We start from the raw sequence: 25143 nt of genomic DNA on the forward strand, positions 1-25143 counted from the left end.
TGGTATTTATTGTGCAAGGTAAGTCGAATTCCCAAAATTTGCCTATAAAATTATTTATTTTCATCGTACCATCGGGGGGTTAACCATTATCTTTTTCTCCCTTCTATGTTCCCTTTTCAAGTTTGACACTTTGGTGCTATGCCTTCACCAAAGGTAGAAGCTTGAACCATGGGGTGCATCTATTGCAGCAAGAATGTGTTAGAAGTGGTTATATCATAGGTTCACGGGCTCACGTGGCCTAATTTATGGGCATTCTCTTTATTATTATTTATTTGGTGATTGACTAGCCTATTTTGTGGCAAGACATGTCATGAGGACATGTATTTTTGAAACCTCACTTAATATGCGAATTAATTTTTAATCACATGATTAAGTAAATGTTGTGCATGTGAGATGCAATCAGGGTTAGAGTAAATTTACAAGCCTGGGACCCGAGAAAATCACAAGATGTTAAAGGCAAAAGTTGCTATAAGTTATGTTGTATATGTACTTGGTGGTATTTGGTGTCAATTGTTGGCCTAGGTCATTCATTTAGCCATAAGTGTGAGTTGATGACACTACAGATGTGGCGTTTAATGGTACCTAATGCCAATCTAATGGTCAAAGATGGTACAGAGAGACTTGGGAGTAGAAGATGCCTAGCAAATTTAATTATTGGCCAGTCAAATTATTATTTTTGGGTATCGAAATAATTATTAGATTAATTTTCAGCAATTAAAGACTGAATATTAATATTTAATGATGTATAATGTTGGAAAAACCATTTGGGAAGGCTGCCACTTGGCAAACTCGCCCATACAGGCTGGTAAAAAGCTGAAGAAGAGGAAAAACGAGATCATTCTTGTTGTAGCAAATGTGGGAGAGCTATGAGTAGCCATGGCCAGCCTATTTTCAGCCAGCCACAAGTGAGTTTTGAGGAGGTGATTGCAGATCCGGATCCTCCATAGCTAGGCGAGTGCATCCAGATACAAGGTGACAACTAATTTGGATGTTTTAGCTGTAGGCAACATCATTTAACGCTGTTGTGGCAGGGCAGCAGCTGCATTTGATTGATTTTCAGTCATTCACTGCGTTTTCAGCATTCAAGTGTGAGTAGGTGGGCTATGCATCAGCGCATCAGAACAAGGCTGAGGTGAGTGTGGGCGTGCGAGAAAAGAGAAGATTTGCTGAAGATGTTGGTGTTTTTTTGTTGTTAGAGAAGGAAGAAGATAGTGTTTTTGGCCTTCAAGTGCAGATTTTACCTTTTCATCGCCTCTGGCGGCTGAAGAAGGTTCAGGACATAGAGACAAGAGCCCTAGTAGGTTGCGTTTTCACAGTCAGAGGGGGTTTCTTTTGTGTTTGTGCAGGCATTGTAGGAGAAGATGTCTACAGAGACTAACGTGGAGTTCCAAGCGATCATGGACCGGAAGGTGCGTGTCTTATCGGCTCTTCCATCAGATCAAAAGCTTGATGGTGGCAATTGTTGAGCTAAAACATGCATTACTTGCTGATTAGCCTCTTAAACAACCCCAAAACACACTAAAAAATGCTCTTTTAGAGTAAGAACCCTAAAACGGGGAGTGGTTCGAGAGAGTTTAGTGGGAGGCTCTAATCCACATCTATGAATAGACAGGCTGCTCACCATTTAGTCTTATCCTTGTTTGTAGGTTACACTAGCCCACACACCCTTTGCTACTGTTGGTGCCCGATTTCCAGCTTGCAGCCCGCCTCCATCTGTTGTCCAGCCATCGTCGATTGTAGCCACATTATCTTCAGTGGCAATAGCTCCCAGCTTCTGGCGGTTCCTTCAGATTGCTGTTCAGCCTGCTGTCCATCATCGCCAGGGTCAGCCAGCTTGCATTTTCAGCATTGCAGGCCATGATATTCTTTGACACACCTTCTCCGTCTGTCGCCTTGCTGTTTACAGCGCCTCTGCACAGTTTCCAGCATCCGATCGGTGGTACACTGTTGCGTTCACCAGTTTCCAGCATCCGATTGGTGGTACACTGTTGCGTTCACCAGTTTCCAGCCTCCACACTACTGCATTTTGGTGACCAGCCTAGTACCATTCACTATTCAACGCTCGTACAGCTTCGATTGGTGGTTTAAGCACTCGGGATCCGCCTCCGATGGATGTCACTCTCTAACACTTTTCAGCTCTGCTCTTGAGCACACTGTACACTCTTACATTCATTTACAGCATTCATTCAATTCAGAGTTGTGTTCTCTCTCTCCCTTCTTCTGTTTGTGTTTGCGTTTTAAGTTTGGCGTTTAGGGTTTGAGTTTTGCTCTCTGTGTCTACGTTTGTCTCTTGTGTTTCTGTCATGGTCGTACACTCTGTGTCCTCAGTGCAAACCCTAGCAGTTTTCTTCACAACAATTACCACATATGGCATGTGATGATGTTGGCCATATTGGAGTCTTATTATTTGGTGGAGCTTGTGATGGAGAAGATAAACCGGCCTTCGGTGAGAGATAAGTCCAAACTCTCTTCCAGTGCTCGTGCGGAGTTGACCAAAGCCCATTCTCATTGGGACAAACTAAATGCCAGGATTCGTTCTTTTCTTTTATGTCTTGTATAACAGCCATGATAGCCCATATAGAGCACTCGATAGTTGCTTGAGAGATATGGTTGGAACTTGACCAGATGTACAATTGGATGACTCTTATGAAGAGGTTTTCATTGGAGGTGCAAATGCGGATCTTGTTCGTGAATAAGTCTTCTTCGCTTCAGGAATATATAAATAAGCTTTGATAGCTTTAGATGTAGGTTTAAAATGCGGGGAAGTCCATTTCTTCCGAAGACATGTCAATCACTTTATTGTCCCAATTGCTGCCACGGTTCAATACTTTTTATTCCGCGCTTATTGCTTTAGGACGGGAGTTGACTCTTCGATGGGAAGAGTTGGTTTCTATGGTCTTGGATCAAGGGGAACAATTGAAGGGATAGAATGCTTCCAAATCGGAGGCATCGATTGGTCAAGCCTCTCAGAAGAAGGGGAAGGACCAAAAGAAGAAGGAGGACAACAAATCCAAGAAGGATAAAGAGAAAGAATTGATATGCCATATTTGTGGTAAGATGGCCATTGGAAGAAGGATTGCCCCGACAAGGACAAGAAGGACACTAAGAAGAAGAACACGAAGGATTCTAGAGCGGTGGTTGCATCCTCGTCAACTGCTTTCCTACACTTAGCGGTCATTGAGGACTCTTCACTAAAAATTTCTGATACTGCGATGATAGCTCCCTAGGCTTGAGAGTGGATCGTGGACAGTGGTGCCTCCCAGCACATGACTCCTTCAACAGTTGGTGTTACCCATTTGCGACCCCCGTGTGGGCAGATTCTCATAGGAGACAACTCTTTAATGTCTATTGCAGCACGGGGTGAGATGCAATTGAGTCCAGATGGAAGTGGTGGTACTCACACTTTCGAGGTGTTGCATGTGCCAGGTTTAGGTTATCTTTTGCTTTCGGTCCATAAGATTTGTTCTCTTGGTCTCTTGGTGGAGTTTGACAGTGAGGTTGTTTGAGTTCTTGATCGTGGATCAAGGAAGGTTCTCTCTTTAGGGTATGAGGAGAATGATATCTACAAATTGAAGTCTTCTTCCACTCTTACCTCTCTTCTTTTTACCTCTCAGACACAGTCCGAGCTATGGCATGATCGGTTTAGCCACCTAAACTATGAGTACCTTCGGAAGGCTTCGCGCAGATTGCTTGTTCGAGGTTTGCCGGACATAGTGGTGGGCCAACAGCCATGTGTCTCTTGCATTTGTGGGAAGTAGCATAAGGATGCGATTCCCACCAAAGCTTTGAGGTGGTCTACTTCACCTATGGAGCTTGTATCTAAAGATCTTTGTTACCCGATGAGGAATGAGTCCTTGAAGGGGAGCTTGTACTTCATGTTGATCGTAGATGACTACATTAGGATGACGTGGGTCTACTTCTTGACGTTTAAGTCGGAGGCTTTCTCCCACTTCAAGGATTGGCTTCTCTTTGAGGAGAATCGATTAGGTCGGCGATTGAAGACCTTGCGATCAGACAAGGGTGGTGAATTCGTTTCTAATGAGTTTGCTCCTTTTTGTGCAGATAGGGGCATTCACTAGGAATTTGCTAACACCAACACTCCTCAAGAGAATGACATTTTGGAGCGGAAGAACCGAAGCGTGATCGAGATGGTGCACACCATGATGGAGCACTGACAGACACCTCAGTTTTTGTGGGCCGAGGCAGTGGCTACGGCAGTCCATATCCTAAACTGATCTCCCGCTTTGGCTATTGACAGGATGACACCTTTTGAGGCTTACTTGGGGTCTAAGCCTGATGTCTCTTATTTTAGGATATTTGGATGTGACAAGTTTGAGGCGGCTTTCCGACGTCAGGTCTTTGTTGGCTACAGCTCCTAGTCCCAAGGTTATCACTTGTATGATCCCGTAAAGCGGGATGTCTACATGAGCCAAGATGTGCAGTTCGTGGAAGTTCTGGCCACAAAGGGGGGTGAGGAGCATCCCGTACTCGGAGATCCAGGGGAGAGTTGGGCTCCCGAGACAATTCCTTTGGAGCCAGAGCCTCTTGATGGAGATTCTTCTTCAGATTCTGAGTCTTCTCTTCCATCGGCCCCCCCAATGGAGATCTCGCTAGTGGATGTACCCAAGTCTATAATAGATGGAGAACTTGGAGGAGAGGTCCAGTCTCCTCCTCGTTGGGCCTGTGACACCCTCCGTGATTCAGGGATCGAGGGACTCCCTGAGGAGTGGGAATTGCAGGATGGACCGCGGAGGTCATGACAACACCAGACACATACTATGGAGCTTGTTTGCTCTAACTACTATTTGATGTCCCGTGTTATGCAGAATAGAGAGCCTACATTAGTGAAGGAGACTTTATAGTCTGATCATTGGCAGAAGGCGATCGAAGCTCAGTTGGAGAATATTGAGCGGAATGGCACTTGGTTCCTTGTGCCTCGTCCCTCTCATAAGAAGGTGATTGTTGTCAAATGGGTCTTCAAGACCAAGTACCATAGTGATGGCTCTTTGGACAAGCCCAAGGCTCCCCTTGTTGCTAAAGGTTTTGCACTACGTCCAAGTGTTGACTTTCATGATACTTTTGCCCCCACAGCTCTCATGGCGACTATTTGTGCTATTCTTGCCTTGACTGGTCATCGGAGATGGCCCGTTTTTCAGTTGGATGTGAAGTCAGCCTTCTTGAATGGTGATTTGAAGGAGGAGATCTATGTAGAGCAGCCTCTTGGTTTTGGTTCCTCAGATGGGCAGGTTTATAGGTTAAAGAAGACCTTGTATGGCCTAAAGCAAGCTCCGTGTGCTTGGAACGAGAAGATCTACTCGTTTCTCCGGACCAAGTTGGGATATCGGCGTTCTAGGACCGATCCATGGCTTTATGTGCACACTTTCGAGGGTGGTTGTGTGCTATTTGTTTTGTATGTTGATGACTTGATTATTGTAGGTGCTTATACCTAGAAGGTCGAAGAGATGAAGGCAGCCCTTCACCAGAAGTTCGAGATGATGGATTTACGACTTCTCCACTTCTTTTTGGGCCATGAGGTTTATCAGTCTCAGAGGGGGATTTTCATCTCTCAGTAGAGATATGTACAGGAGCTCTTGGTGACTTTTGAGATCGAGGATTGTCGGTTAATTTCTACTCCTATAGATCTGAACTGGAAGGCCACTTCACACACAGATTCTCCGTTGGTGGATGCTACTTGCTACTATTAGCTGGTTGGCTCATTGATTTGGCTCCTCAACACACGAGTTGATCTATGTTTTGCTGTAGGACTCTTGGCTAGGTTCATGAGTGCGCCTCAATAGGTGCATTGGCAGGCTACTCAGAGGATATTACAGTATGTGAGGGGGACCTCCAACTTAGGGATTCATTATCCAGTAGGTACATGTGCTTCTGATCTTATTCTTGCAAGTTGGAGTGATTTAGATTGGGTTGGTGATGTGGATCACATGTGGTCTTCTATAGGTTATTTTTTTACCTTGGGTGCTGGTGCTATCTCTTGGAGTAGCAAGAAGCAGCCCACGGTAGCCCTATCTTCGACTAAGGCAGAGTATTGGGCTGTGTCTTCTACCACGTCTGAGGCTGTGCAGCTTCGGCGGTTGTTGGAGGAGCTTGACTGCTCCTAGACTCATCCTACTATCTTGCGGTGCGACAATGAGAGTTGCATTGCCTTGGCACAAAATCCCGTATTCCATACTCGAACAAAGCACATTAGGGAGAAGCTTCTGGATGTGACCATTGATGTGAAGTAATGTAAGATTGAGACAATCTTGTAGATTTGTTTATGAAGGCACTTCCCTAGGCTTTACTTCATCGACATTCCAGATCCCTTAGTCTACTGCCTTGTCTAGGATCTGAGAGGGGGTGTTGAGTGTCACCTCTTGCCATGTCAGCAGTGCCACGTGGCAGTAGTCGGACTGTCCGACTGCAGTCGGCTGCATGCCGGCCTGCCTATTTTGGACATTCTTTAGGCATTCTTTCCAGCCTTTTTAAGGCTGAGTTTTAAGCAGATTCTCTATACAAGTTTCTAGCTGTAATGTTTCTTCTACCCCTTCATTAGGTCCTTGAACCACAACAGACTTTTGCTCCTCCACCATCAACTTGATGGTTTGAGAGGAGCTTGCTTTCCCTTAATCCAACTAAGTAGCCTTCCAAGTGATACCCTTGCATTGTGCAGCATGCTTTTCCTCTTTATCTCATGGAGTGAAGACTTGTGTGTGCATTGCTCATGGTCACCGTATAGCTTTCATTTCTTACCTCATCATTCTTCATAGACATCCTTTGGGGGTGGTTTAGCACTATGGTTCCCCTTATACAAGGTTAAGAAAACATAAATATGAGTCAAGTTTTTTTTTTTTTTTGGGGGGGGGGGGGAGTAGTAGTAGTAAGGTATGCAAAAGAGGATATTCATTGCCTCTGTGATCATGGCAGACACTTGGGCAGTCCTTTGGGGCACCCATGGTCAAATGCACGGTCTCTTTCGGGTGGAACCATTTGGGTCAGGCAAAGAGCTTGCTTCCTACCTCCTTGGAATTCTGTTTTGGGCTTGAGAGGGGTGCCATACATTCCTAGAACAATTGGCTCAAAAGTTTTCTTAAAGGGATCCATTGGGTGACCACTCTTTCCACCCTATATTGTTCCATTTATCACCAACATGCATTACTGGTCATCATATTTCAGTTCTAGGTGTCATATTTCTGTCCAAGTTGTCACCTTCCTCGACTAGGTGTCATCTAGACTGCCCATGTTTTGGATGGCTGCTGCTGCATTTTTGCTCTGGCCTAGTCCTTTGTCAGAGAGCTGCTATATTTTGCTCATCTGACTGCACTTGCTCAATGCTTAGCATAGGCGACATCCACACAGTATGGAACTGCTGCATTGAGCAGTTGGTTGTGTTCAGGATCCTCAGACTTTGGTACACTCCTCCAAGCTCCTTCAGCTCTTTGTCACTAGAGAGAGCGGTTGTTGGACAGCACTCTGCTCCATAAGCATTCCTTCTACCATATGCAGCTTGTTCCTGATGCTTATTCTTGCACTCATCATTCATTCTCTCATTCTTCATTTGCATTTTCTGAGTCCTTTTGTTAGTTGTGTTCATGCACCTATCAAACCCTAGTGTATCCTCGCAACATTGCCTATTCTTGTAATGCCAAATTGGTCTTGTATCATTTAAACTGTTGACATGATTAGAAGTATAGGCTGATACAGGTCTATTTGAGATTCTATAGATGACAATGTTCACAATAAGATTGATTCTTTTTGGTGTTTTTGCTCAACAGGAAGATGCAGGCCGGTTGAAGTTCGTTTGTTACTCTAATGATGGTATTGATCAACATATGATTTGGTAAGTCCTGACTCCTTAGACTTCCATTGTATTATTTTCTAGTAATTGCAATCATTAACATTATGCTTGTTTATTCTTTACAGGTTGATAGGTTTGAAGAATATTTTTGCAAGACAACTTCCAAACATGCCAAAGGAGTACATTGTTCGCCTTGTGATGGATAGGTTGTAATGTGCATACCCAGTGCTCACTTAGGCACCAAAAATCCTTAAATTTTTTTCCTGAATGATATTGAGTGGATGGCTAGCAAACATTTAGGATGGTACCTGAAGTATTGTGTTCAAGGTGACAGTAGCATAGAACTGGGTGAGTTTTATAGCAATACTGTAATGCTTAATTTGGATCAGGAGTGAACTTTTAAGGTCAGTGTATAAATATCACACAGGGTAAAAATCGAGTGAGAGCTCTAAGGAATTTATAGTTTCCTAGTAGTTGTAGTGGAAGTGTCACCTTGTAAACGCATTGCAGACCATATATATTTAACAATTAAAGGTAAGCAATGAACAAGAAATTTTCAGAAATAGTATTGACATAGCCAATCCATGATCATGACTTGAAATGAAACTAGTCTAGTCTTCTAAAGTTATTGCCCCAAAAAGGATAAAAAATAGGTATTGATGTACACTTCTTGGTAGACTTACCCTAGCGGATGAGTCAATTTGACGATCAAGTGTTTGTAGCTACTCCAAGTATAATATACAGGGGTTCTGCCCATGTCAAGGTACTCATTTCTTGTGCAAGCCCAGGATCTAGGAAAGGCACTGTCTCCACTTGGTGGATATTTGAAAATGATGTTTTCAAGAATCCTATGTACTCGGGTCATTTTGGTTTCTTCAGGAGCCTATTTACGTTCCTCCCTACGTGTTGAAGGATAAGTTCCATAAATACTTCTTGATTCAGTTATTGAAAATAAGGGTGATTTGTTCACAGAGAACACAAGATTCAAGATTGGATTTTGAATCTTTCTTCCTTGTACAAAGCATGCTACATAGGATGGAGGATTCCCCCCCTTAATAAAATTTTTTCTTATAGCCATCCCCTTAGCCATGATCTTGTACATTACATTTAACGTAGTTAGGGGCCAGCATTGTGACATTTTTATATTTCCACTCCCTTGAGAATGAGTTTGATTAAGTCCCTGTTGCGATTTGAACCCAAACTTCTTATACTATTCAAAAGGCTACAAAAAAACATTGGAGCACACTTCCTATAATGTTTGAAATGGCTTCACAAGCAAACAATAAAGTCTAGGTGACTTACTGACTTTCATCTTGCTAACCTCATACTAGAGCTTCTCTATTGAGAAGGTTCTTTCCAAATAACACCACCATGTCTATAGATATCTCAAAATCAAAAACCATGTCCTGTGTTGCTTTATTTGAGAAGTATGTAACCAATCAATGGAGAAGTTTTTGTAATGATTTGCTAACTGTTTGCAACAATCATGCAGGAGTCACAAGTCAATGATGATAATAAAGCTGAATCAAGTTGTTGGTGGGATAACGTATCGTCCTTATCCAAGGTACTAAAGAACAAGGTGAAATGGAAATCACTCTGATTGCTATCTCTTGAGTCGTCTTGGGATTTGGTAATCTTGATATAGGTATGGTGGTAGGTCTGAAATCATGTATGTTTTAGTGCAAATGCTTTGTAAACCTCACCTGGAAGCTGTCAAAACATCTAGTAGTTGTATAGGAGGAGTGGTGCTTGCTGCCCTTGTATAGTCTGCTGTGGGCTTGTAATAGGAGAATAAATCAACCATTGGTGCTAGAATCACTAGCAGTCCTATAGTCTTGCTGCTCTTATATATAGTCTGCTGTGGACTTTGGATAGGAGACTACATCAGTGGTAGGGTGATAGTCAGTGCTCTTGGCCACTGTAGACTTCAGAGGCAGCTTGTGCAAACTTTTAAAATCTGCCACATTTTGTGTGGTTGCTATACAGCAGTCAACCATCTTGTCATCTGCCTTTGGATAACGAGTATCCATTTCATTTTACATGATTGATACAGAATACTTCTGTGCTCAACACTCGAACCCCAACAACATCAGAAAATAAATATGACACGAGTTCTTTGTAATATACTTGTTCACGCAAAATTGCATTGATTGAAGTCAGTCTAACATTTGCTACGTGAAGTATACAACTTCAACTTGTGCACATATTGTGAGCTGCAGAATCATGTGAATTACAAAGGGAGCTTGAGATGGATCTGTAGAAATATGTGAATTTTGTGCACCTTTTTGGAGCATTTTTATCCAGCGGCATGTTGAGATGGATCTGTAGAAATATGTGAATTTTGTGCACCTTTTTGGAGCATTTTTATCCAGCGGCATGGCAACCTGGTCTTGTGCATCTGATACTCATAAATATGAGAGGGTCAAGTGGGAGTGGCTTTGCCTGTCATTCTCCATGTTGACTGGTTGTATACCTTCCACGGCAGCCAGGAGGTCTTGAATAGATCAATGTGCTGCCTCAACTTAACGCTGTAGTTTTTCTCTCTATTTAACGAGAAAATGCATAAGTCTCTCCATCTCTAGCAAATAGAAGCAGTGTGCTGCAAAGCGATAATGCTGCAACAATGGTGGAAATTATTGTTTACAGTGTACATGCACCGTTGGGTGGTCTGACCTTGAAAGTGGGATTATGATTTCAATCTTGGAGGATAAAACATGCATGCATGCCTGGATGTGCTATAGTAAACATCGTCAGAAAAAATGGTAATGCGTGCTATTTACACTTATTGAGACTTCAGAGTGGAAGTAGAAGTTTCTCCCAACAATGAATGCACAGTGGTTGTTTAATATGCATATGGATGGTTTACAAATTCAAGTTTGCTTTGCTTAGAAGATACTTGATGATGTTTCCTTGTGTGCCATGTGTAATGCAGTCAAAAATTTGGGGAAATTGCATTTTGTGCCATAACAGCTGATGAACAAGTTAAAGGCTATGGAACACGCCTGATGAACCATTTGAAGCAGCATGCGCGAGATGTTGATGGCTTGACTCACTTTCTTACTTATGCTGACAACAATGCTGTTGGCTATTTCATCAAACAAGTAAGTTTTCTCAAGTTGTCGCAGCCTTTCAACCGTGTACTTTATGCATATACTGATCATTTAGCAATCTCTTAGGGGAACTATCTTGAAAACACAGAATAATATCATTCCTATTGGTCTTTGGTTTTTCCCCTAGCTAATTCTTTGCTCCTGTAGCAGCAATCCATGCTATATCTTTCTGTCAGAATGAAGCTCTTTCCAAGTATGGGAAGTTACAAAAGAACCTGCTAAAGTATGAGGTTTTTATCAGAATCGTGGTAGAATACTGTGATATATAGAAGTGGACATCTGTCAGCATAGAAGTGCTATTCAAGGAAGCAGCTGCTATCAGGGTTTTCAGTCTTTGTCCCAATTTATAGATAGTGTCTTGGTTCCTTGAATTTCCACAGGCTGTAATTGAAAATGGCTGCATTGCTGCTGATGCAAGGAATTATCAGCTTGGGCAAGTCACATCAGTTTGAGTGCAACAATGAACATACCAGCTTGGGAAGTTACATTAGGATTGACTGAGTCTTTGTCCCACTTTAGAGAAAGAAAGAAAGACATACTAATGTCTTCTGAGGCCAAAATGGGCCGATGAGACAAAACCATGTATAGTGCTGATCATCACTAGACATCCAAGCGTGATGCCCTAAAAGATGATCAGTCATATACCGTGGAAAGAAACTAAGGCAATGTACAAGACTAAATAATGCCCATGTAGGGATGTAACTGGAGGATGAAGCAGTGCATGTCTAGCTGTGTGGCTGAATGATACACAAATATCTAGTTTCACCTAGTCTAGATTGGTGGGTAGAGTATGTCATATATCCCTGATGAAATAGTATGGGGGTAGCATTTGGACTGATCTCTCAGCTCTTTCAGGTGTTGCTCATGTCACTGGTGGCAAATATCTCCCTCATCTCTCTCCAGTGTAGCATTTGCGTCAGGTACCTTGGTATCTATGGTTGGCGTGTTGCTTTGATCTCCTCAGCTCTTTGGACTGTCACCTCTCTTTGTGTAAGTGATGTGCGAGTGTGGTCATTGTTTGAAAGAAATGGGTGAGTTGAGTGATATTCTCTTCTCTGTATGGTGCTTGTCTGTACTAATGATGTGCAGAGCCTTTGAATCTCAACTAGGAACTGGCCCCAGCAATGCTGGTTTGGGGACTCCATGATTGAGGGAGGTGTCTGATCCAAATAGCGTGGGTTCTCTAGCTCAAACTGTGCTATAGGCTCTATATCTATAGATGTAGCGCTCCTCACTCTCCACTTCCTTTTGGCATAGTTTGCAAATCCTCTTAGCTCAAGGAATGTGGGATGCCCTCTTGGTCTTGATCCCAAGCTGATGAGAGGATACCTTGAGTTGGCCAATGACTATCCTCCTTCTCATGTGGCATGTATACATCTAGGTATCCAAGTCTCTCCATGAAACCATCTATGGTAGTCCTCATAAAGTGGCCCCTGTAGCATGATATCTTTAAGAGAAGGGATTGCTAGGGTGAAGTCCATGTATGCTGTATGTGTAGCTGGTAAAGGTCCTGTTATATGACCAAGTTTCTCTCCATGTGGGAGAGGTTTATGAAGGGGAAGGCCTAGATAGTCTATCTGGTTGAAGCTAATGGTTTGAAAAGAGTCTCCATTATCATGGGGGGTGTAGCTATCATGAGCTTGTGAAATTTTGAGATGTTGTAATCTTACAGATAACATTTAATTAAGATATTAATCAAATGTGCAAGGTTGTTTAGTACGTGATACACATGGCAATTATTTCATGGTAACAGGCCAAGGACCTTGAGGATGCAGTGGGTGCCAAAGGCAAAAGTTGTAATAAGTTATGTTTGATAGGTACTAGGTGGTATCCGGTGCCAGATTTGGACCTAGACCAATTTATTGGCCACCAATGTCAGTGGTGACGTGGTGACATTGGAGACTAGGCATTAATTAATTAATTAATGCCAGTCTAAGGGTCAATAATTGCTCGAGGATAGTTGGAAGACAAATTGGCCTAGCCAATTTAGTTATTGGTAGATGAAATTAATTTTTTGAGGATTATAATAATTATTAAATTAAATTAATAAGCTGGGTAATGTTGGAAAATGGAATAAGAAGGTTGACACATGGAAAAACTTGCCCATGCAAGTGGGAAAAACGTTTTTAAGGACTGGTGGAGTCTATTCCAGTCATTGTGAGAGAAGGAGGTTTAGCAAGGAGAGGTTTGCTGACATGATTTATAGCCACCAAGGATCAGTTCTACACCATGTGAGAGTAATTTAGGGCCCCCCACGAGTAGGTGATAGTGGTCCAAGGTCCTTCTGGTGCAAATGACTGTTAGCATGAATGCACAATGAAGTACGCGACAAAAATGGAGCAGTAGTATTGAGAGCGAGAGTGAGAGTGAGAGTGAGAGAATCCCAAGATGAGTGTACCAGTGAGGGTACACAAAGAATAAAATGCATTTATATGTTAGGGTATAAATAAGGATGTGTTTACACCCATACAAGTTTATGCTCACAGGGATTAAGGGGCTTTACATCTGAAAGGACTTTACATCCAACAACCTTCTACTTTAAGGCACGAAGTGGTACCTTTATGGTAGTATGAGACAAAAATGGAGTAGTAGTGTTGAGAGTGAGAGTGAGAGTGAGAGAATCCCAAGATGAGTGTACCAGTGAGGGTACACAAAGAATAAAATGCATTTATATGTTAGGGTATAAATAAGGATGTGGTTACACCCATACAAGTTTATGCACACAGGGATTAAGGGACTTTACATCTGAAAGGACTTTACATCCAACAACCTCCTACTTTAAGGCACGAAGTGGTACCTTTATGGTAGCATACTTTTACTAATTGGATGCAATGCCCATGCTGAGCCTTTGCAAGACTATTAGTGAGAACATTTGTAGGGTTATCTTGGGTTTTGATCTTAGTCAGTGTGACAAGACTATCATCCAAGTCCTATTGTATGAAGTGGTACTAAATATCTATGCGTTTGGTATGCGCATGGAACATGGCATTCTTAGCTAGACGTACAATACTTTGGCTATCACAACCAAGCATTGGAGTACGTGAAGAAAGACCAAAATCCTTGACCAGACAGCCAAGCCAAATAGCTTCCTTAGAAGCTTCGATGGCTGAAATATATTTAGCCTCTGTAGTACTCAGTCTCATAAATTTTTGCAACCTTGAACACCAAGAGATAGCCCCACCAGCCAAAGTAAAGACATACTTACTGGTAGATTTCCTAGTGTCAATATCTCTTGCCATCTCTGAATCATAGAATTCGTGCATCTCTAGTGTACCCTTTCCATAGCATATACATTTTTCTTTTGTACCTTTCAAGTATCTGAAAATACATTTCACTACTTCCCAATGGCTTGCCAGGGTTAGACATGAATCTACTAACAACTCCCATTGCGTGAGCAATGTCAGGGCGAGTTGCAACCATAGCATACATCAAAGATCCACGAGCTGATGCATAAGGTATGCCCTTCATAGAACTAGCAATTGCATCATCCTTTGGGCAATCTGTAAACGCCCCGAACAACGTAGTATGCTTAACAATTATGATATTCGCTCGTTTTCGAGATTTAATATAAAAGAGAATGAACACTTAAAGCTGAAAATAAAAATTACTCACAAAATTACAGCCATGAAAATGTAAAAGTAATGGAGACAAGATTGAGGGTTGAAGATGCAAACCCCCTCCCCCCCTCCCCCCCCGAAGGAATGTATTTCTACTCAACCCAAGTCCCTTAGGGAAGAGCTCAGTTACAATCAACCTGAGAGTGAGGAGAAGTAATTCTCACTCTCACAAGATCATGCAAAGATGTACAAACACACATGCATTATCTATTATGCAATGATAAGAACTTATTTCTTTACAATATGAGAGAAGAAAGAGGGGAAATCAGCCTTTCTCCATCGTTGATCAACAGTACATGGATAGGGCTTGCATCTTGTTGCTAAAATGGAAGAAAGAGCTCGAGAAGGAGATGCTGTAATGAATTTACAGGCTTGCTGTCCTGTAAAACAGCAGTGATAGAAGAGGGAATATGGAGGAATTTGATAATGGAGAAGTGGGGGATGATGATGGGGATGGATGAGGCCAGTTTCTGGCTATTTGTGGGTGCTGTACATGAGTTTACAGCAAAGAAAAATGATGCGGAATGAAGAAAAACGAGCTCTTATTTATAGGAGAGGAAAGAGCTAGTACCAAAAGGGGAAAGTGGAGTAGCACAAGATAAGTGTCCAGCCGCATGTCATGAGATGTGACAAGTGGTGGGACTCTTGGAAACTTGTGTGACACTTGTCTCTTCTCTATGGCCTTCCTTTTTGGGCTGAATATTATCAAGAATAGAAACAACCAAATTTAGTAAGCACAGTCAGAGTACTGAATGTACTATTTTTAGAATGACATCCCTATTTTTTAGGACTAGTATTTTTAGGCTAATTCGAGGCTCCTAAATTTAGGGACCCCCCAATATGGGTGTCATATGAAAGCTTTTTCCGTGTACATCGCAAAAACGGTATCAGAATCTTCATATGACTTTCCTATGCAAAGAAATGTGCATTTCAAGCTTTCAGTCCACACATGCACATTGTAGAAGCATTTCATGATCATGCCATCTTGTTGATTGTAACTGTCTGTTTTGGCGGATCTAGCCCACGCTTCAAGGCATCAATCCTTTCTGTGTGCGAGTCTAATCTTGATATGCGTGAATTCTGGTCATAGACGCCCAATCGGGCCATATAGGTGGAAGTTTGAACTATCTTTTCTCTAACCCACTGTGTGGGTTCACCATAACCTGTGACCACTCATCAGTGGCCAGCTCCAATGCACTTTTCATTATATCTAATTAGTGCAAAGGAAACAAATTTAATAAATCATTATATAGACAAATTAATGAAAAAGGATACAAATTCTGTTTCTATAGAGTTGTGACAGCCCTGTGGCTTTTATTCACTTGTCCTCAGCTGAAAAGCTTCTTGATATGGCTGAAGAATGTCTGGGTAATCCTTCATGAATTTTTCATCTACCCACTGTGCATCTGTTGTAGGTAGATTCTTGAATTTTAGTAAGAATTTTCGTGTCACAAGGCTACTTCTCGTGGTTCGATCCTTATGAAACAAAATCTATTCAGGTTCCAAGAGTTGCTCTGTTTTTTCAACTTCTGGGGGATCTTCAGTAATGGGTTCCTTTGGTTCTAGTCCTATGTAAGGTTTTAGCAAACTTACATGAAAAACATTGTTTATTTTTCAATGAGCAGGAAGCTCAAGTCGATAAGAAACTTCATTTATTTTCTCAATCACTTTGAAGGGTCCAAAGTATCTACTAGAGAGCTTTGGAAAAGATGAATTTTGATCGGAACCTTGTTTGAGCCTACTTTTATCAAACTTTAGCAAGACATGTTGACCTTTTTCAAAAGCCAAAGGTCTTCTTCGTTTATTTGCTTACTTTTTTTGTCGCTCTTGGGCAAGTTTGATAGTGGCTCGAACTTGATCCATTGTTGTTTTTAAATCTAAAGCAAACTCATCAGCAGCAAAAATATTATCTTTAGTGCGAATAATTGGAGGAGGAATCACTTTACCCTGTAGTATTTCATTTGGAGCTTTCCCTGTGGATGAGTGCTCTGTATTGTTGTAAGCAAACTCCAATAATGGAGGATATTTTTCCCATTGTGACTTGTGTTCACTAACATAAGCTTTCAACATATCCAAAAGAGTGAGATTCATCACCTCTGTTTGGCTGTCAGTTTGAGGATAAAAAGCTGAGAAGAACTTTAAAGTGGTACCCAAATTCTCAAATAAAGCAGGCCAAAAGTTACTTGTGAATTTGGAGTCTCTATCTGAAATGATCTCAGAAGGCATACCTTATAATCTGAAGATATGTTGAATGAAAAGTCTTGCAGCTTGTGTGGATTTCAATGTTTTATGACATGGAATAAAATGTGATTGCTTGCTGAATTGATCAATTATGACCCAAATCATATCATGACCTTGAGGTGTTCTTGGAATACCTGAGATGAAATCCATTGTGATAGATTTCCATGGATCTTTGGGCACTGGAAGAGGTTGCAACAATCCTGGAGTCTTCTGCCTATCATACTTGGATTTTTGGCATACTAGACAAGCCTCAATGAAATTATGTGTATCTCTTCGTAATGTTGGCCAATAAAAGTAGCGCTCAATTGCACTTAGAGTGGCTGTCCTCTCTCTATGCCCTGCATAAGGGGGTTCATAACTTTCTTTAAGCACCTTTTGTCGAACAGGAAGAGTGACACAAAGGCGATTGTTCATGAGAAGGTAACCAACTTTGATGGAATAATCTGGATAAGAACCTCCTTGTTGTAAATTTGACCAAATTGTTGCAAAATCAGTATCTTCATCATAAGTATTCTTCATCGTTTGAAAATCTTCATGATGAGCCACTGTAATAGTTGCAATGCGAGGCACTCTAGAAAGTGCATCAGCAACTACATTTTGTTTCCCTGGAGTGTACATAATTTGAAAATGAAACATAGACAAGAAATTTTTTCATCTTGCATGTTTCTCCTGCAAATGCTTTTGAGTCTTGAAATACTTCAAGCTCTGATGATCAGTTTTAACAAGGAATTCATTGCCTAAAAGATAATGTTTCCATATCTTCAAATCATGAACCACTGCTAAGAGCTGCTTTTCATAAATGTCATACATTTTCTCCACATCATTTAGTCGGCGGCTTTCAAAGGCTACGGCATGGCCTTCTTGATTTAGCACTGCACCAATACAATCACCGCAAGCATCTGCTTCCACCACAAATGGTTTTACCAAATCTGGAATGATAAGAATAGGTCCAGAAGTAAGAGCTGTTTTCAGCCTTGTGAAGGTTGCCTTCTCTTTTTCCTTCCATTGGAAAGAGGTCTTCTTCTTTGTAAGGTCATGAAGTGGAGAAGCCATATGTGTAAAATGCTTGATGAAGCGGCGGTAATAAGAGCATAAGCTAAGAAACGATCGCACCTCATGTACATCATTAAGATGAGGCCATTCTTGGATTATCTTGATCTTTCCAGGATCCATCTGAATCCCTTCAGAAGAGATGACATACCCAAGGTAATTTATTTTATGCATGAAAAATTCACTCTTTTTACCATTTACCAAGAGTTGATTTTGTTGAAGTAATTGTAGAACAATCTCCAAGTGCTGTTGATGCTTCTCTTCATTCTTGCTAAAGACAAGAATATCATCAAAGAAAGTACCGACATATTGTTGATGCTCTCTAAAGATGCGCTCCATCATTCGATTAAAGGTGGCTGGCGCATTGGTTAATCCGAAAGGAACCACCAAGAATTCATAAAGACCGTATGAAGTGCGGAAAGCAGTTTTGTGTACATCTTGTGGTATTACCCTAATTTGATGATAATCACTCTTTAGATCAATGCGGTTGAAAACCTTTGAGCCTCCTAGACGATCCAAAATGTTGTCAATTCTGGGAATCGGAAACCGATTCTTCACAATGATTTTGTTGAGAGCTCGATAATCAATGCACATCTTGAATGTGCCATCTTTCTTTTGAACAAGAAGAACCAGTGAACAAAATGGTGAGCTACTTGGCCTAATTAGCCCACGGTTGAGTAGGTCTTCGACTTGCTTTCTGATTTTTTCTTGTTGAGGACGGCTCACACGGTATGGTGCTATATTAGGAGGAGAACTGCCCGGAATAATATCAATATGATGGTCTTCTGGCTTTTCTGGGGGAAGCTGATAAGGAAGATCCTCCGAAAAACAACCTTTATACTTTTCCAAGAGCTAAAGTCGCTCTTGGTTTTCAGCATTTATATTATCTTTTACATCAGTGACATAAAGCAAACAACATTGAACACAATCCTTAATTGCTCTAGAGACTTGCATATGGCTTACCATAGGTATAGTGTCTCCAGAAACTCCAGCTTGGATCTCGTACTTCTTGCCTTTGTTGGTGAGTTCTACCTTCTTTTTCTGAGAGAAGATGGTTGAATCTACTCTATGATTCCAGGGCATGCCAAGAATCACATCGCAACCATTAAGGTCCCCGATACAGAAGGTATCTTCGTCACTGTAGCCTTGAATTTGAAACTTGAGCTTGCCAATGTAGGGTGTCACAGTCTTCACTGTGTCACCTTCATCGGTATTTAAAGCTTGGCGAACTTTTACCGGAGTGTCCATCTCTTCATTCTTTAATCCAAGCTCTTTAGCTAATTGCAAGGAAATAACAATTTCATTCGCCCCAAGATCTATTAAGAATAGTGCTTGCTTACCTTGCAGCTGTCCACAAACTTTTAATAATTTACGCATCTCTGGAGTGTGAGTTGTGTTTGCAACTATATCACTAATAGCATTGATTTTCATTGGCGACTTAGGCTTGTTGTCAGAAGCCTTGCTTTGTCCTTTGTTTGGACATTGCTTCGCTATGTGGCCTATTTGTCCACATTTAAAGCACTTTCCTTCTTTCATGAAGCGCTGCTTTTCTTCTTCGGAAAGTTGCTTTGCTTGTGGGTATAGATTGGAGCGAAATTGAGGAGCATTAGGAGGTGCATAGGGCTTCATCTTCTTTTGATTTGATGGCTGCTTTTGCCGTTGTTTTTGTCCTTCATTTGGGGCTGAATACTCCTCATCATCAGCTACTCTCTTCGTATCATTCTTTTGGAATGATTTGTTGCCATTGTGCTCGATTTCCCATGTCTCAGCATGGTCAATGAGTTCCCTGAGACTAGAACAATGATAATGATTAAGAGCACTACGAAGTTTAAAATGCAAACCTCCTTGAAACTTCCTAAGCTTTTCCGAACTATTGATCTTCTTGAAATGTTGGACCTTCAAAAGTAGCTCCCAAAATCTCTTGGTATAGTCACCAAGTGACTCATTTTTCCTTTGCCAAAGCCTATCCCATTCCATTTTTACATCTCTTTTGAAATGAGCAGGAAGAAATTGACTTTGTATCATGCGAACAAAAGACCGCCATGATTTTGGGGCAGCATGATCATATTCCAACCCCGTCCACCAAGTATGGGCTAAATCGGTCATATGTAAAGCTGCAAACGTAATCTTTTCTTTTTCTTTATACTTGTCACGGCGATACAAAATTTGAAATTGACGAATAAACTTCAAAAGAAGATCAGGATTTCGGAAACCATCATACATACTGAACTTGATCTTCTTTTCAAATTGAGATAGTGACTTAGTCTTCTTCTTCTTCTTATGCCTTCGTCCATGCTCGGATCTTGAGGTTGAAGATGATGAAGTGCTTGATGGGGATGAAGATAGAGACGAGGGTGAAGAATGTCGACGCCTTTGATGATGATGAGGTCTTCCACGAGAAGGGTGTGACTCTTTGTCACTAGAAGAGGGTCCATCAGAGTAGGCACCAGATGACTTTGAAGAAGAGGATGAGCTTCGACGTGATCTCTTTCTTTGTCTTAAAGTAGAATGGGACTGCCTCTTAGAAGTAGTTGGACTTCTTGATTGGCTCCTTTCATTGGTATGGCTTTGTCTCCTTGAAACAGATGGACTTCTTTCCTTGAATTCTTTGGGATTCTCAACTTTTTCTAGTTTGAGAAGTTGCTCACGAATTTGCTGATTCTCCTCTCTTAAGACTTTGAATGGCTTGAAGGATAGCACTCGACTGATCCATTGAGACTCTAAGAAAAATATGCTTAAGCACTCAATGCAAGGGCTGAAAACAAACAGACTTATAATTGTAAGCACTACCAGTGTTGGGGTGAGGACCGAGCCAAAGCTCTGATACCACTGTAAACGCCCCGAACAACGTAGTATGTTTAACAATTATGATATTCGCTTGTTTTCGAGATTTAATATAAAAGAGAATCAACCTGAGTTGCTGATTAGGTGGCTATTGTTTCAGCAGTTTATTACAGTTTATGTTTACGCTTCCATTGCTGCATCACTTCTGACATGGTATTAGATTTCAGGATTTGTGCTCTTGGTGTGTTTTCTTGCTGATTTCAGGACTGTTTTCACCCTTGCTGATTAGGTGGTGGCTATTGTTCCATATAGGCGACCTGTTTTACCTGTGTTTTCTGTTGATTTGCCATCGCCTGCTGATGACTACAATCCCTTTTGCTTGCGTTTTCAGTTTTCAGGCTGCTGCAACAGTTTGTGGCAGTACTTAGCCTGCGTTTTGGTGTTCTTGACTCCATCTTGGCTGGGTGATTGTATTTTCAGGCCGTTTTTACTGTTTTTGGCAGTTTTTGACTAATTTGTTGAATGTTTGCAGCAACCTTTGTTTTCTTTTGGTCAGGTTTTTTTTTATCAAAACAAGCAAAGCGACCAAGCAAGCAAGACAAGCAAAGCAAGCAAGCAAGCAAGAGTAGGGAAACTGCCTTTAGGAGAACTGCGATGTGTTATGCTACGAATATGGTGGATCCTAGAGTCAACTACTCTAAAAGACCGAAAAGGGATAAATGTGGATAGATGCATGTTGACATGAATAAAATGCCAATGCATAGGGTAATGCAAAGGAAGATGCAAGATGCCATGCTCATGCAATATGCTATTGAACGGTGCCATTGGGACAGTGCCCTCGTAGGGAAAGTGTTCACTTGTCCAAGTGCCCTTTTACAATTAGGTCATCCTGATAGTGCGGATGAAGTTACAAATACCCATAACACAATATAAAAGAATAAGTGAATGTAATGTCTAAAAAACTGTAAATATCATCACTGTCACGATCAAGAGTAGGAGCCGCCCCCTCTCAAACTGGAAGGGAAAGCAAGAGGGAAGCACTCTCTCCCCGTCAAGTTGAAGAAGTAGGGGAGGGTATACCCGAGCCGATCCTGGGTAGCAGGTACTGAGGAACCGGCCAGTTGACTGCTTTGGTCAAGATATTTGCAAAATTATCTGATGAAGGTACAAACTCTAGGCGAATAGAGCCTAGCTCAACCTGCTCTTTGGAAAAGTGGAAGTGGACTCCCACATGCCGTGTCCGTGGTGTGATGATCGAATTGCCCGCAAGGGCAATGGCAGTCTGGTTATTGCAGTAGATAACTGTGGGAGAGTCATATGGAAAATGAAGCACCGCCAGTAAACTCCTCAGATAGATGGCCTCAGTGGTGCCATCGAAGAGAGCTTGGTACTCAGCCTCGGCCGTGGAAGCTGCCATCGTCTCTTGCTTACAGCTGGACCAAGAAATGGGAGCCGTGCCCAAGGTAAAGAGGTAGCCGCCATGGGAATGCCGGGTGTCAGGATGTCTTGTCCAATCAGAATCAGTGTACCTCTACAAACATAAACCAGAACCATATGTCAAGGCATAAGAAAAAGTAGACCGCAAATAACATAACACATGAAGACATGCAATCCAATGTGACATCTTAGGTGTTGTGAAATACTGACTGAGTATGCTAACTGAGTAAGCTCCTTGTAACCCCTTGGTTTGTAGATGCATGCACATTTATTTGAACTTGTTATTATAAGCTTTGTTTTTATCAACTGCTAAATCTGGCTTAGTGTGAATTAACCAAAGAAGTTTCTCTACAACAGATCGATAGGTGTGTGCATAGAAGGGCTGTCCTAAGATATCCTTCGACAAGTGGACAGTAGGATCAAGAGGTGTGGCTACTGGCCGTGTGTACGCACCACACGCAAAGACTCTGAAATGGAAAATAATAGGCCGAGAGCCAAAAAATGCCTCATACGGGGTCTTTTGAGGAAGAGCTGTAGTTGGGCATTGGTTGAGAATGTACACCAAAGTGTTAACAGCCTCGACCCAAAGGCACTCAAGAAGCTTTGCTGCGAACAGCATAGAGCGTGCCATTTCCATGACTATGCGGTTTCTAAGCTCTACGACTTCATTCTGAGAGGGAGAGTTGGTAGAGGTGAGCTGGCGAGAAATACCATGCTTCTGTAGAAACTCGGAAAACTTATGGGGGATAAGCTCACCACCCCTATCACTCATGTACCCAACACGATGACCAGTTTGGTTATGAACTAGGAGTACTCAAGCAGAAAAATATGTGAAAGCATCTGACTTATGCTTGAGGAAGTACACCCACATGTATTGAGAATGATCATCCACTATAAAAAAGAAGTACAGCGTGCCGTTCAAAGCAGCAGTGGATGTCGGCCCACAAAGATCAATGTGAATCAGTCCAAGAGGATCCTCAGCCCTACGTGTAGATTGCTGAGGAAATGGGGTACGGTGGTGCTTCCTGAGCTAACAGGCTTACAGACACCTCGAGCTTGATTCAGGCGTGGAAGGCCCTCAACCAGCTCACGGCGTGACAACTCATAAAGTGAGTCATAACCAAGATGCCCTAAGCGAAAATGCCAAAGACGCTCATTGTGCGTAGGCTCCCGAGATGTGGCTAAGGCCTGGAAGCTATGTAACACGGAGCCTTCGACAGTCGGCTCGATCAGAAAGTGTGTCATGTGGTATAGGCCATTAGGCTATGCCTCACCCCGAGCAATCACTAAACCAGTTAGAGAGTCAAGGACCTTGACTGCGGTCGCTGTAAAGAAAATTGCTCGCCCCAACTGACAAAGCTGCTGAACAGATAACAAGTTCACCCCAAGCTGAGGGACATGATACCGTGAGCAATCGCTAAACCAGTTAGAGAGTCAAGGACCTCGACTGCGGTCGCTGTAAAGAAAATTGCTCGCCCCAATTGGCAAAGCTGTTGAACAGATAACAAGTTCACCCCATGCTGAGAGACATGATATACATTGTCCAACGAAGCCAAATCCGGACCCTTGTTAGTGGCAAAACTGATGCAACCTTGAGCTTGAATCTTGACCGAGGAGTTGTTTTCTACACGGACCTGCTCGACTGCAGGGGCTCGGGTACGAAAATGCCCTCTGTAGGAGTCATGTGATGTGTAGCTCCATTGTCCACAATCCAAATTGGAGCTGAAGTGCTTGGTTGTGATGAGTGGGCCTCTGCAGTAACCTCGTCGAGAGGCAACTCACAGATGTGGACGAGACTCGCATTTGATGTCTCTATGGAGACGATATGGGCCTCTGCAGATCAGTCAGACAAGCCCTCTGGAGTTGAGAATGTTGTCGATTGAGATGACTGTGCGGTGGCAGTGCGAGTCTGACCTTTAAGCTGCCCCTTGCCATTACCTTGCCTCCCCTGCTGGGGGTTGCTTGATTGAGGGGTGGGGGTCTGAGACTTAGGTTTTGATGCTGTGCCTCGTGGCTTTGATCGACACTCGTCGTCAAAATGGCGAGCCTTTTGACAATGTTGACAATACCTATTCTTTTTAGGTACATTCTACCACCTAGGTTTGAGTTGTGACTGAGAGTTTCCTTGAGAATCCCCAGATTGATTTAGGTTTTGAGTTTGATTTTGATTTTGAGTGGAGGTTTGGTTTGGTTTGCCCTTCCCTTGTTGCCCTTTTTGAGAATGAGCAAAAGGAGCCCCCTCTGTAGAGGAATTCATATGAAACTGATCAAACAACCGTGCATAACACAACAGCTGACACTCAAATTCATAGAATGTAGGCATGGTAGACTTTGAAACTATTCCTTCCACAAAATTGAAGTATTTCTTGGGGAGTTTATTTAGGAACAATGTGACCTGATCATCAGAGGACTTGGGAGTCCCCGTAGTGGAGAATTCAGCGAGAAGATGTCGATACTCAGCCAACTTGACTATCAAGTCATCCCGGTCAGTGATTTTGAAAAGCTGAAGCTCATGGTTAAGATTAATACGAGGGGTTCTATCTCGAGCCGCATAGCGGTCAGTCAAGTGTGCCCATCGCTCTGACGCTAAGTCAAAATGTTGAAGTTGAGAATTAAACTCTGGCAATAAGCCTTGCATCAGCTCGACAATAGTGGAGGTATTCCTTGCCTTCCAGGAGCAGACGACCTCGTATGGAACAAATGCGGGATTGGGTTGGTGTTGCAACCCCTGCACTGGATTTCATAGGTTTTGTGAATCAAGGACATGTCTCATCAAATTCGACCAAGTAGTAAAGTTTGACCCGTTAAAACGAGTCTTGTCATTAAATGCATTCTTGGCAGAAGATGAGCGAGAACCATGAGGTGTCGGGTGGGTGGAGTAAGATGACGGTGAGAAAGATGGTGGAGGTGAGAGTCTCTGATAAGAGTAAGAAGGAGGGGGAAGAGGTGGATAGGCAAAAGTAGGCTGCGAGTGTCCAATGAGTGCCGCTTGATGCGGAGGCACTGGAATATGAATGTTTCCATAAGGTACCGGTGTAGGTGGAGGCACTGGGACATAGTAGCCTTGTTTAAAGTAAGGCTGGGACATAGCATTATGACTAGAAGGTCC

At 42.3% G+C, this 25143-nt stretch overlaps 1 protein-coding gene across 5 annotated transcripts in view; it reads left to right on the forward strand.

The window, feature by feature from the left end:
• LOC148011501 (histone acetyltransferase GCN5-like) overlaps positions 1 to 25143 on the forward strand; it is a 108781-nt gene that overhangs the window by 17074 nt on the left and 66564 nt on the right. For all 5 annotated transcript variants that reach the window (XR_015689300.1, XR_015689301.1, XR_015689302.1 and 2 more), the window contains exons 2-5: positions 7773 to 7837; positions 7921 to 8001; positions 9288 to 9359; positions 10728 to 10896. Coding sequence is in view for 1 of the 5 variants with exons in the window: in XM_087670174.1 (XP_087526300.1) it covers positions 7773 to 7837; positions 7921 to 8001; positions 9288 to 9359; positions 10728 to 10896 (387 nt within the window). In the remaining 4 variants the exon portion in view is untranslated. The remainder of the gene's footprint in view (positions 1 to 7772; positions 7838 to 7920; positions 8002 to 9287; positions 9360 to 10727; positions 10897 to 25143) is intronic.

The sequence above is a fragment of the Lygodium microphyllum genome, chromosome 28, assembly GCF_053477565.2.
Source record: "Lygodium microphyllum isolate KBCC chromosome 28, Lygodium_microphyllum_v1.1.10, whole genome shotgun sequence".
Classification (NCBI taxonomy): domain Eukaryota; kingdom Viridiplantae; phylum Streptophyta; class Polypodiopsida; order Schizaeales; family Lygodiaceae; genus Lygodium; species Lygodium microphyllum.